Source organism: Rutilus rutilus, assembly GCF_951802725.1.
Source record: "Rutilus rutilus genome assembly, chromosome: 7".
NCBI lineage: Eukaryota > Metazoa > Chordata > Actinopteri > Cypriniformes > Leuciscidae > Rutilus > Rutilus rutilus.
Genome location: NC_140221.1, coordinates 12364828 through 12376585, shown reverse-complemented (window position 1 = coordinate 12376585; position 11758 = coordinate 12364828). Strand labels below are relative to the sequence as shown.

At 36.8% G+C, this 11758-nt stretch overlaps 2 protein-coding genes across 4 annotated transcripts in view; both read right to left on the bottom strand.

Annotated features, from left to right (window-relative positions):
• Positions 1 to 2393: 2393 nt before the first annotated feature.
• On the bottom strand, positions 2394 to 5146 carry LOC311294334 (zona pellucida sperm-binding protein 3-like). 2 transcript variants are annotated; one of them, XM_084415142.1, is made up of 8 exons: positions 4735 to 5146; positions 4162 to 4277; positions 3975 to 4066; positions 3696 to 3873; positions 3269 to 3386; positions 3008 to 3087; positions 2767 to 2885; positions 2394 to 2499 (listed from the first exon to the last, which is right to left on the bottom strand). In XM_084415142.1, exons 1-8 carry the CDS (start codon positions 5134 to 5136, stop codon positions 2447 to 2449), a joined length of 1158 nt encoding a protein of 385 aa, XP_084271268.1. In that variant the 5' UTR covers positions 5137 to 5146; the 3' UTR covers positions 2394 to 2446. The 2 variants fall into 2 exon arrangements, 1 of the variants encoding a protein (XP_084271268.1); XR_014628042.1 differs by having other exon boundaries at positions 2410 to 2499; positions 3031 to 3087.
• Positions 5147 to 5986: 840 nt separating this feature from the next.
• Positions 5987 to 11758, bottom strand: part of LOC311294153 (zona pellucida sperm-binding protein 3-like) — a 76495-nt gene continuing 70723 nt past the window's right edge. The window contains exons 5-10 of one of the 2 annotated variants that reach the window (XM_084414861.1): positions 9592 to 9766; positions 9385 to 9470; positions 8942 to 9219; positions 7929 to 8105; positions 6361 to 6612; positions 5987 to 6270 (exon numbers count right to left, since the gene is read on the bottom strand). In XM_084414861.1, the coding sequence (XP_084270987.1) occupies positions 6140 to 6270; positions 6361 to 6612; positions 7929 to 8105; positions 8942 to 9219; positions 9385 to 9470; positions 9592 to 9766 (1099 nt within the window). In that variant the 3' untranslated portion in view covers positions 5987 to 6139. The remainder of the gene's footprint in view (positions 6271 to 6360; positions 6613 to 7928; positions 8106 to 8941; positions 9220 to 9384; positions 9471 to 9591; positions 9767 to 11758) is intronic. The other variant, XM_084414862.1, reaches the window with a different exon arrangement.

The window sequence follows — 11758 nt, the reverse complement described above, 5'->3', positions numbered from 1 at the left end:
TTGGAGCTAATGACTATAAATTAGAAAGTTGTCTGGTTTGATGAGAACAATATACGTACCAAGTTTTGTGATTCTAGGAAAAACGAAGCCCCCATTTTTGACTAAAGGTGGCGCTACTGAGCCATTCCACCACGCCCGTTTCTGAAACTTTGCACATGTCTACTGGCTAATAAATGTGATGTGTCTGTCGAGTTTCATCCAATTTCAAGCATGCTAAGAGTCTCAAAAGCATCAAAAAAGAATATTAAAGTTTGATGCGTTGCCATGGCAACAGTATCTAAGATATCAATAATCCTTTCACAGGTCTACATCTGCCGTGTGTCTACATTATACACATAAAGTTTGAAGCAAATCGGGTAAAAATAAGAGGGTGATTTCAAAGCATTTTGAAAGTGGCAAACTTCCTGCTGCCAGTTGGTGGCGCTATAACTTTGACTCACAATAGTCACATCCATGTGATCGGCCTCTTACAACGAACACACTGCTTCATCAAGTTTCATCAAGATCAGTTAATGTATGCAGAAGTTATAACACACTTCCTGTGTCCCATTATTCGCCATAAATTCGTTTCCTCGTCACGGCCAAACCGTTCGAGATATCAAAAATCTGTTCGCAAGAATTCATCCTCAATGTCTTGACTTCATTCACACCGAGTTTGGTGGCGATCGGATGAATTCCCTAGGAGGAGTATTTCACATTCCATTGTATGCGTTTTCCAAACAACGTATAATAACCGACTTCCTGTTGGGCTTTTGTAAAACTTAGAGCACGAAAGTTGTTCGGCCCGATGAGATCTATATGTGTACTGAGTTTCATATTATTACATGCAAGCGTGTTTGATTTATGGACCAAGTTTTCGGACACCATTCCAGGGGGCGCTGTCGAGCCCCCCTGCCACGCCCGGGTACCAGCTTCAGTCCGGCCCTGATGGCCGCGGGTTCTGACGTGTGTGCAAAATTTCAAGAGTTTTTGAGCATGTTAAGGGCCCCAAAAGTGGCAAAAAGGCAAAAAACAAAAATGCAAAAAAAAAAAAAAAAAAAAATCCTTCCGGAAACAATAGGGCCTTTGCCCTTTCAGGGCTTGGGCCCTAAATATGCGCTATATGTTTATATACAAGTCGCATATTTGAAGTCTAAATAACTACATTCTCGCCTAAAAAACACTTAAAACTACATTCCATGACACAAAAACAGTAGTATTTGTAAAATTATGGTGGTTTGCTCATTGACAGTTTACCACTGCTTAAGTCATGCAGGTTGGCACAAATAAAATGTACATAATTGATGCGGTTTAAATACAGGCTCCACATCCTTTGGATTCACATTGGGTACATTTCTGTTACTGCCACAGGGCAGCACATAATAATGCTTACCATTACACTCATAAGTTTCTTGTATTCTGTGAGCTACTGGAGACCCAGCATGAGACGTACTTATACCACTAAAAGGAAAAAAGAAAACCACTGGAAGGACTGTTGTATTAAATATTAGTTTAAAAATTAATTTGTTGTATTAATTTGTCTTGTCAATCAGTTATTCTAACCTCAGTTGCACCCTTGTCAACACCGTCAGTTTGTCAACTCTGCATATTTTTGTGTCCCTTTTAAAATAATTTGATAAATTCATGACATATCACTTTATTCTATAAAACCTATTTAGTTTGAATTCAATTTTAATACATATTTTATGGTTTGTTATCTTAAATTTACATTGCATCAGTTTTGAAAAGATCAAGAACACCTTTTTTGAAGCTTTGTCAATGACCCATTTAACAACGTCAATATTCACATTTATTGTGTTAAAATATTAAAACATCAACTGAACTATATATGTCTGATTTACCTATGAACATTGGTTATATAGGTTTAATATTAAAAAGAGGACAGAGAATTAAGGTATTTAGGAACTGGATTGTTCATTATAACCCATATGTAGAGAATGCATTTTTCACTTAACTCCTTTATGGAACAGCATTATTACATAACTGAAGACTTTATACTTTTGTTGGATAGATCAAATTACAATAGCATGCTTTTTAATGTGTCTGACAGAGTTGACAAATTAAGCCATGAATTGTATAATATAAATTTTTGAAAACATTTAAAAAAAAATTCACATACATGGTTCATTAGCAGAGACCTTTAAATAGGTTTATAATAATGTATTAAATCATAAAAACTAACTTCTAAAACATGTTTTGGCCCTTATCTCAGTGATTTTTAAAATGGGGCTCCATTTGGTTTCTGTGACAGCACGAAAATGGTTTGCTCGGTTTTTGTTTGCTTGATTTGAGCATCCAGACCAGCCCAAATTATAAACAGACCCTATTTGAGACCGTGGTAGACTCTTCTGCAGAACCACTACATCTTCAAATGAAGTAGTTAAATTATTAAAACAATGCAAAGAGATTGACAAACTATTTTTATTTTTCATGAATTGCACAGAATTTAGTCAAGAACAGTTATGGGACCAAGCAACACTGTGTTGGACTCTGTTGTATCTGAAAGAAAAAAAAGAAAAGAAAAAAATGGTCAGAGCCAATGGTATTCATAGAATTCATTGAAAGGTAGCAAGGAGCAGGGGTGAAATGTAGAAAATAAGAGTTTTCCATGGTTATGGTTGTAGATTAGCAAAGTGTATGCAGAAAGAGGTGCATCTTCCACTGCTTCTTGGAAGTTATAATGGTCTCAACAGAAAACTGAAGAAACTGTATACAACACATGGTACTGTCTTTTGTTGGCATGATGTGGCCTAGGTTAAAGCTTACCTCTACTGACTGACCTTTTTGGTAGTCTACTCCATTTTCCAATATGTTTCTGGTTGATGACATCACAAGTATTCTCACAGCATTCACAAACCTCATCCTTACCATCCACACTGAGCCACCTTCAGAAAGCAACAAGTCAACTTTAGTCAGAAGACATAAAATATCAGAGATGTGATCTAATGCAAATTCTGAATTTTAGTTTTCTTATACCCTTAGGTTGACATATACAAATCACTTATACCCGTTTCCAGAATAGGTACAGGCCTTGTTCATGATATTCAACTCCATTTCAACAATCTTCAGCTGGCATGTAATATAGATCTATAGAATAAACATTTATTAATTTGTGTTCATTTAGAATACTTGTTTTTTAATCCAAAGCAACTTACAAATGAGAAGGGACAGGTCCTAACTAAAGTAACAGGAAAAATATGTCGTACTTCTCTCAAAACACTGTTCTATAACACTGAAGAGTGAAATGTTTAGTTTATATAGGACTCACAGCATTTCGGTGGTCTTCGTGGAAACGGAAAGCATCCATCTGCATCTGAAGCACATGATTTAATTTTCTGGGCATGAAACGGGCACTAGAGTCTGGCACTTTAGAGTCGACAAGACATCTACCACATAAGGGATAGAAATTAAATTTGTTAACATATAAATACAAATATTAGTTAATCATGTCATTAAAACATCATGCCACACTGATGATTTTTCTTAAGTTTTACAGCACCTCATGAGTGGTAATATTGCAAAGTACATGTGCAATTCAGTTAAATTCAAACAGATGCAACCATTCCAAAAATATAACAATGATGAATGAACTATTCAGTCAACATTTAATTGAAAAGAATGGTTTACAGGCCAAAGATGTGTAAATTTGCTTATATCATCTTTTAACTGCACTGGAATCCCAAATCCCGACTGACCCATGGTTCTGAACGAACACGTAGCGTGGCACTGATGCGGCATTAGGCTCCAGAGTGACCACGCAACTGTCCATTACTAATCTGAAGGGAGCATGCTCAGCCATCAAGAAAGAAGCCTGAATATTCATCACATCCCCAAGGTGGTACACATAGGATGACCTTTTAGTCCTCCAATCATCTAAAAAGAAGAAAGGGGGGGGAATAAATAAATAGATAAATTAATAAATAAATAAAAACAGGAAAAACCCACTTTTAAATTGCATTTAATCCTAAACATACCATTCATAAGATGAAAGGAAAAACCAATCAATTCCAGAGCTGATGTGGTAGGCCAGGAAGGCTTCACATCAATACTGCTTACAAAGTGGGTCCTGAGATATACATCGTGGCAAATATACAGTAAGGCAGCAAGATAGCAGAACTGAAAATGTATAAATGACTATAACCATACAGATAAAGTCCATACCTTTTGTAGCGACATTCAATAGGAATAGAAGCGGTGCTTGTCCTTACAATACCGAAGCTGTTCTGCATAGGGGTGTAGATCAGTTGGTTTGAATAAACCAAATTATCTCCATCAATCTAAAAATTTAATTATATTAAAATACGAATATGCAGTCCTTTTCTTGACATACACTGACAAGCTGACTTAATATTCAACAATATTATTGATTTGCCTGCATTGACACCATTATATGAGAACTGAACTGAGCTGGATGATGGCATCTGTTTTACCCAGAGAGGCAGTATAGAGAAATTAATTAACTAACTTTTTTACAACAGAAAATAACTATCACTGAACTTACTTAAACAGGACTATGACACCATTTTCTTCTAGATCTGCAGTACAGCCGAAACTAACTTTGTTGCTTTATTTTCCTGTTATCATTGTGCTGCTTTGAAACAATCTGTATTGTAAAAAGTGCTACATAAATAAAAGTGATGACTTGTCAATGATATTTAACTTAATTGCCCTCAAAAAAGAACATGTGGATCAAAACACAACAAAACCAAACCAAACAAAAGAACTCTTACATACCGATAATTCAGAGCCGCACTGGTGCAAATCTGCTTTAATCACATATTCAGTATCACTGTACTGAGAGGCTTTGCAGCTCTTGGTTGAGCATGGTTGACCGAGGCTAAACTCTTCAGCAGTGACATGACGGCCGTTAGAGTGAAGGTCCGCTCTGATGAGCACAATCATGCTTCGCTCAGTGCAAAGCACCTGTGCAGGTGCAACTCTGCTGGAGGGCACGTCTGTACTATCATCTGTAGGATCCTCAGTCGGTAAAGATACGACTTTGTACTGTCTAGAATCTGGTCCTATCATTGGACCTTCCTTTAAATTACGAATGGCGCCTGCAACGCATATACTTAACATAACAATTGTCCCTATAAGTTTTCCATATGGCATCATCGTGACCGGAAGAACCTGCATACAAGCAAAGCAGAAAATTAGAATTCTCATTTAGGTGCATTTTAAGGGAGCCTATCTATTCAATTACGCAGTTGTTCTTAATTGATTCTTAATTGATAATTAATTTTGATTCGACCCAGTAATCTTTTGAATTCATTCACTAAAATTTAAAAAAATAAAAATAATTTTGTGACTCTTTCTGTAGGTTTAGGCCCTACGTCGGCGGCATGTTAGGCTAGTGTTTTTATATGCAAGTAAGGTTAATAAATTAATCACTGGCCAAAACAAGTGCACCAATAATTGCCATGGTTACAGTGTTATGGGTAGTTTGTGGTCTCAAACTATTTTTATTTTGAGTAAATCATGCTGCCACCTTAGGCGAGCAGATGCTTTTGATGACTTATGTTGTCAAACTCAGCCATTTTTATATATATATATACACACACACATACATACATATACACACACACACTGCTTAATCATTCTTTTTGTTGAGAACTGCCATTAAAACTTTTTTTTTGAACAATGACTTTGACAGTCTTTACTATAACCCATGGAATATCTACCACAGGCATTCTTCGCCAAAACAACTCCCTTTGAGAATAGCCTGAACAATAAATGCAATTAACAGACATTTTCAGAATCTAATTTAAACACCACCTTTATCTAATGTGCTGCACCAACCTTAGTTGTGGTGTATCAGGATTTAAAACAAGGTCTTCGTAGATTTCATTTTAATCTAAGCGATTTTAAAAATAGAAATCAATCAAATGAAATTAGTATTTCCAATTCTTTTATTCCATTTAAAAAAAATAAATATAATATAATATATAATATAATATAATATATATAAAAAACGACAATGAATGAAGACAGTGAAAAATATTTTTATTTCTGAAACTAAATCAGCGCAAAGGGTGAAACCACTCTTATGTCCTGTTTCCTGCTTGTGTGCTTTGTGAACTAGATTTTCCTCCACCTCAGTGAGATCGTTTCATCTTTGTCAGCATTCATATCCTTTGGTTCAGGAGTCCTTAGGAGGGTGATATATGTCAGCTGGCTCCTCTTCTGGTAGGGAAGGGCTTATACCAAATGTATGCAGTCCAGAGTCTTCCTCATTCTTAGAGGCATGAGTTGTGAAGAGTTTCTTAAAATCTGCAAGTTAAAATCAATTATTCCATGAACAAACATAAGTACCCCATCAAACAATGCTTCAATAAACAGAAATACTATGCCGTTTTGCACCTTCTTCTGGCAAGACTCTAGTCTTCCACATGACTTGATCAGACTCTTTTGTCTCTCCTTTTCTCTCTTCATAGTCATGGTCTTCATCTTCACCGTCATGGTCTTCATCTTCAAATTCACTGTCATGGTCTTCATCTTCACTGTCATATTCATCATCCTCTTCCAGCTTCTTGGATTCTGGTTCACTTTCCGTGATATTGGGTTGTTCAGTCGGTTCCCATGAGGGTGAAGGTGTTACACCACCCACTTGTTCTGTTGGAGACTTAATTTTAGGCTGCAGTTATCAGCAGTTAGAAGCATTTTAACTGCCATAACCTTTGTTAACTAAATTACCATGTTAATACTGAAGAGGTTCCAAAAGAAAATATAAAAACAAAAAAAAGGCCTCATTTATGAAACTTTGAAAATCCAGGAGGACAGTTTTTGGTCCATATAATGCAAAGATTACTACAAAGGTTTCGTAAACTTTAGATTACTGTGTTTATGTTAATGAATTAAAATAATTTTTAAAGGCACACTATGCAAGATTTGTACCTTAATATAACCGGTTCGAAAACATTTTGATGGTAAACAAACTCGTAGTAGGGCGAATCATCCCGATAGCAAAGTGTGTGTGGGGGGGGGGGACACCGCTGGCAAAACCAGCAATGCAAGTTTAAGAGGTGGCGCCCCGACTGATCTCACGAGAATCACGGCTTGCTTTATGGCACGACGTTTCATACATCAACAACATATGAAGCAGCCTCTATGGAAGACACTAGCATGCATTTCAGACGTGAATCATGGCAGAGTCGACGAAGAAAACGAAAACTTTGCGTGAGTGGTATTTACGACAGTAACATTAAATACAAGTACTCCGTTTGAGAAAAACGGACACTGCATAGTGTGCCTTTAAAAAAGGCATGCATGCACACTTTCCAAAAATGATCCCAGCCCATGAAACAATGTGAATCACGTACAGGAATGCTGTGGGATCTCCTGGGATTTCTCAGGTTTGGCTCCAAACTGGCCAAATGTCTAACAAAATTAGGCAATTAAAATTGTTAAGTCAAAAAATACAGACGACAAATAGTATTGCTGCTCAGAATAATATAAGTCTATAATAATAGGTGAAAACTGTCTACTTGGAGTTTTTCAATTATAACCAAATAGTTAAATGTGAAGAATTTCAGTTAAGTAATTGTTATATTTTACAGTAATGTTATCAAAATGCAATGTCATCAGTTTGCCTAAAGAACAAAACATTGATATTTTATGTACCATTTACACGCAAATGGGAACAGGTGTAAATATTTTGGTACCAACTAACGCTTTTAAAATAAAAATTCATGAACCCAAAAATTTATATTAGAATGGCCTTACAAACAATTTATACAAATTCATTCTGCTCATGTTTCATGAATGAGGCCCACTGCCTAAATAGCAGTTTGCAATCAGTTCACATTTTCCCAATTGTAGGCATAGGTAACTTCAAAGGCGGTGCCAAAAAAAAAACAAAAAAAAAACACTACTGTATGTCCTAGTTTTTGACCCAATTAAAGAGAGATTGTAACGTGTTGAATACAAACCCATCTCAGCAGTGACACCATTCTTCCATAGGCTACTATGAGGCATTGGTTTCTTATCTTTACTGAGAGAAGGGAGAGGAGGAACACCTTCCTTCACTCTAGGAGGAGCCAGAAAACCCATTTTGCTTTTCTTTGGAAAGATGGCCAATGGACCCACTGTTTTCTCCAGTTCCCACCCTATTGACACAGAGCCACATTTTTCAAAATGGTTAGTGCAAATATGCTTATCTGCAGTTTTAACGTCAACATATCAGCAGAGGCGGACAGAGTACACAGCTTCATTACTTGAGTAAAAGTACAGATACCCCTTGCTAAATTTTACTCAAGTACAAGTAAAAGTACTACAGTCAGATGTCTACTTAAGTAAAAGTACTTGTTTTTAAAAGTACTTGAGTATCAAGAGTACATTTTTTAAATATTGCATTACTACTGCCACAGTGCTTACATTGGTAAACACAGCAAACACTTAACTATCATTAACTTGTTCAGAAAATTGAAATAGTCTGGTGAGGTGGGGCCATGGGTTGGCACATTCCCGGGATGGACCTGCTGCGTCTTCATCCATTGTTTCGTCCATGGTTTCGTCTCTTATCTAAATCTGACAATGGAGTTGACTTTGGTGGAAAGCTGAAGGTGATTGCTGATAGGCTGTCCCAATCAGTGGCTCCTACACAATCCAATCACGTTTGAGAGGGAACCAACAAATTGAGGGTTTCCGAGATTTTTTTTTTTAGAAGTAGTAACGGGTACTCACGGTTATGGATAGAAATGTAGTGGAGTAAAGAGTACAATATTTGCCTCTCAAATGTACTTGAGTAAAGTCATGAGTACTCCCCAAAAATGATACTTGAGTAAAGTACAGATCCCTCAAAATTGTACTTAAGTACTGTACTCAAGTAAATGTACTCCGTTACTGTCCGGCTCTGCATATCAGCTTTAAAATACAGTTTAAATGACTTGCTCTTTAAGATAAATTACACCAAGACAAAATCACCAGACCTGGGAGTGCTTACCCACTGAACCAGTTCCCTCATCCTCCTCCTGTGGGAGAATTAAGTTCCTCCAAGAGGGAATAGGCTCACTATCTGTTAGCAAGGAACTGAAATAACTTCCAGAATCCTCTTGAATTCTGGGCTGGAATTTGTTGGGCTTTGGGGAAGATGAGTTCTGGTCTGGTCTGGGAGCAGGTGGCGGCCGAGATTGTTGCAGTGTGGATTGGAAGGATGGAGCATACGCTTTTGTTCCTTGGCAGCTGTAACAAGCCCAGTCATCTCCATCTGCAGCCTTCCAGCTTAAAGATTAAAGAGGGGAGTGAGAGAAACTTGAGGTTGGTTCCCCAAAGAAATAATATTGTAGAAAATACAGTTTGCATGGCGAGAATCAATGATTAAATGTAAAACTTTACTAAACAATAGAAAAATGGGAAAGAAAGAGAAAAGAAAGCAAAGCTTCACACCTTCCATCAATAAAAGAGCATGCTTTATGAAAGGGGTTAACTGCATCCATTACAGGGTAAGCTTGAAGATTACAGGTGATGTACATCTGCACAACAAAATGAGAAGTATGTTCATTTGAAGAATTAATAATCAGAATTCAATGTGTACAAGTTTTTTTTCCCATCCAATATTATTAACATAAGCAAAAATAACAAACCCTCCATCACCATTTTATAATGTTTTGGGCTCGAGAACATGTTTTCATGGGAATACACTATATACACCTCTGGCCTCGTCTCTTGGTGGAACTTGAAGGCATCCAGCTGGAGTTGAAGTTTGCCATTTTGGCTTCTGGGCAGGAAACGAGACTTTGAGCCTGTTATCAGTCCATCCATCAGACAACTAATTGGGGAGGGGGAAAATTAAAAATGTATTTATCGACACTTTTTATAACCAATACAGTTTTTGCATATTTATGTGCCCAATAACCAATAAACAGACCTGATATATTATTTGTTTTCAACAGTTATAACAGCACTGAACAGAACAAAACTGTTAACACTTTTCTCTATACTGTAAATTCTGTAATTTCACTCCCTCCTTCCATAAATAAAACGCTTCTACATCAATAAATAAAGGGGTCCGAAAGGGTGCAAAAAAAGGGTGCAAAAAAGTGTTTTCAAATGGAGAACAAATGACAGGCGAGTCTATAAACTACAGTTTTAAAAGGTTTGTTTTTAGTAGAATAAAGAGTGAAAAGAAAGGAATATTAGTACACATACATTTGTTGGAATATGCTTGCATTGTAATTGCGATTTGATGTATTCACTGTTTTATTTATTTACTGAGTCCATCTCATCTGGCATGCAATCAGAATTAATGTTTTTGTCCGTCTAGATTAATGCTGCATTTTACGCCATGTCGTAATTATTGTAGTCGAAATGAAAATGTGATGTCTCTATGGCAAAAAGTGTCTGAAATCACCCCTTATACCCTTAAATAGGGCACTACTTGAAGGGACAGCCATTTGTAGTGGTGTCCAAAACCATAGTGGATAGAGTGCACTCATTCAATTCCACAATAACGTGTGTTCAACCAATGTACGCTCAATGGCTAGAGATTACCCATTATGCACTGCAAGTCGCACACCAAATGAATTCCCGTGTCTGACAAGATGACGCCCGCAGCTGAATTATTCATCCATTTTTCAATTCGCTGGTCCAATGTGGCTACAGCATTATCTCATTCAGGTATACATTCCTTTTTAATTTATTAATAACTTTTAACTTTTATACATAGTTTCCATGACAGTTCAAGATAAATCTTTCCATCTTATTACTGGAGTTATCATTGGTGTATGACCAACTGCTTTCACGTGGTTGTAGAGCTCAATTACAGCTCGTAAGATGAGAATTTTCTGATGAGAGATGAGATGAGACCTCTACTTGTACCACGTGACTGCTTCAGATTCATTTAGGTGTTGATAATAGGTCTGTTCAACTTGAAGTGGCACTCCACAGACCGATCTGTATATGGCAAAGTACCACGAGAGTGATTAGATAGTAGACGGCTCCATATGCTTTTAAATCGCTCTCACGGTACTTTGACATGTCGAACTTCATGTCGAACACCTGCTATCAATGCCTAAATGAATCTGCAGCAGTCAGGTGGTACAAGTAGAAGGTCTCTGAAAATTCTCACCTTACAAGCTGTAATTATGAGCTCTACAAATTTTACAAATTGAAATCTCAATTACAACATGGCGTGAACACAATGAAATACCTGCTGACAGAGCGCTGTTTTTATGCGTTTACGAAGAACTTCTCGCAGAGATAGATTGATACATAGCTGTAGTTATTTAGATGTTTATTAGCAAAGTAAAGTTATATATTTGTAAATGTTAATGTAATTTAGGGACTTTTAAACAAGTGGATTTGGATACAATCCGCATTTGATGGGGCATTCATGTCTGAACGGCATTATGAATGCAACTTTATGAGACATAAGCATTACTGCCTTCACGTGCAATCAGAAATTTCCTATTTTCCACTTCTGAAGGCGTGATTACGAGCACGTCACATTCAAGTGCTGCGTTGTCTGAAATAACAGGAACCATGGAGGACACCAGGTTTATTATTGCCAATTAATTGGGAAAGTATAATTAAAGTCTAATTTAACCTCATTCATTGACAACCATAGCTATATTCAGCTGACGATTATGGAATTTCAGACAAATACAAGCTATTTTCACTGTGTATAACACATACAATATGCTTCAAATGATTATTCATACATGTAAATATGCACTACTTTAAAAGACAAGGCGATGTAACGGTTGGGGAAAAAACTGATAAAATAAAAACAGCCGTTTCTCGTTCATCGTTCTCCCCTCCG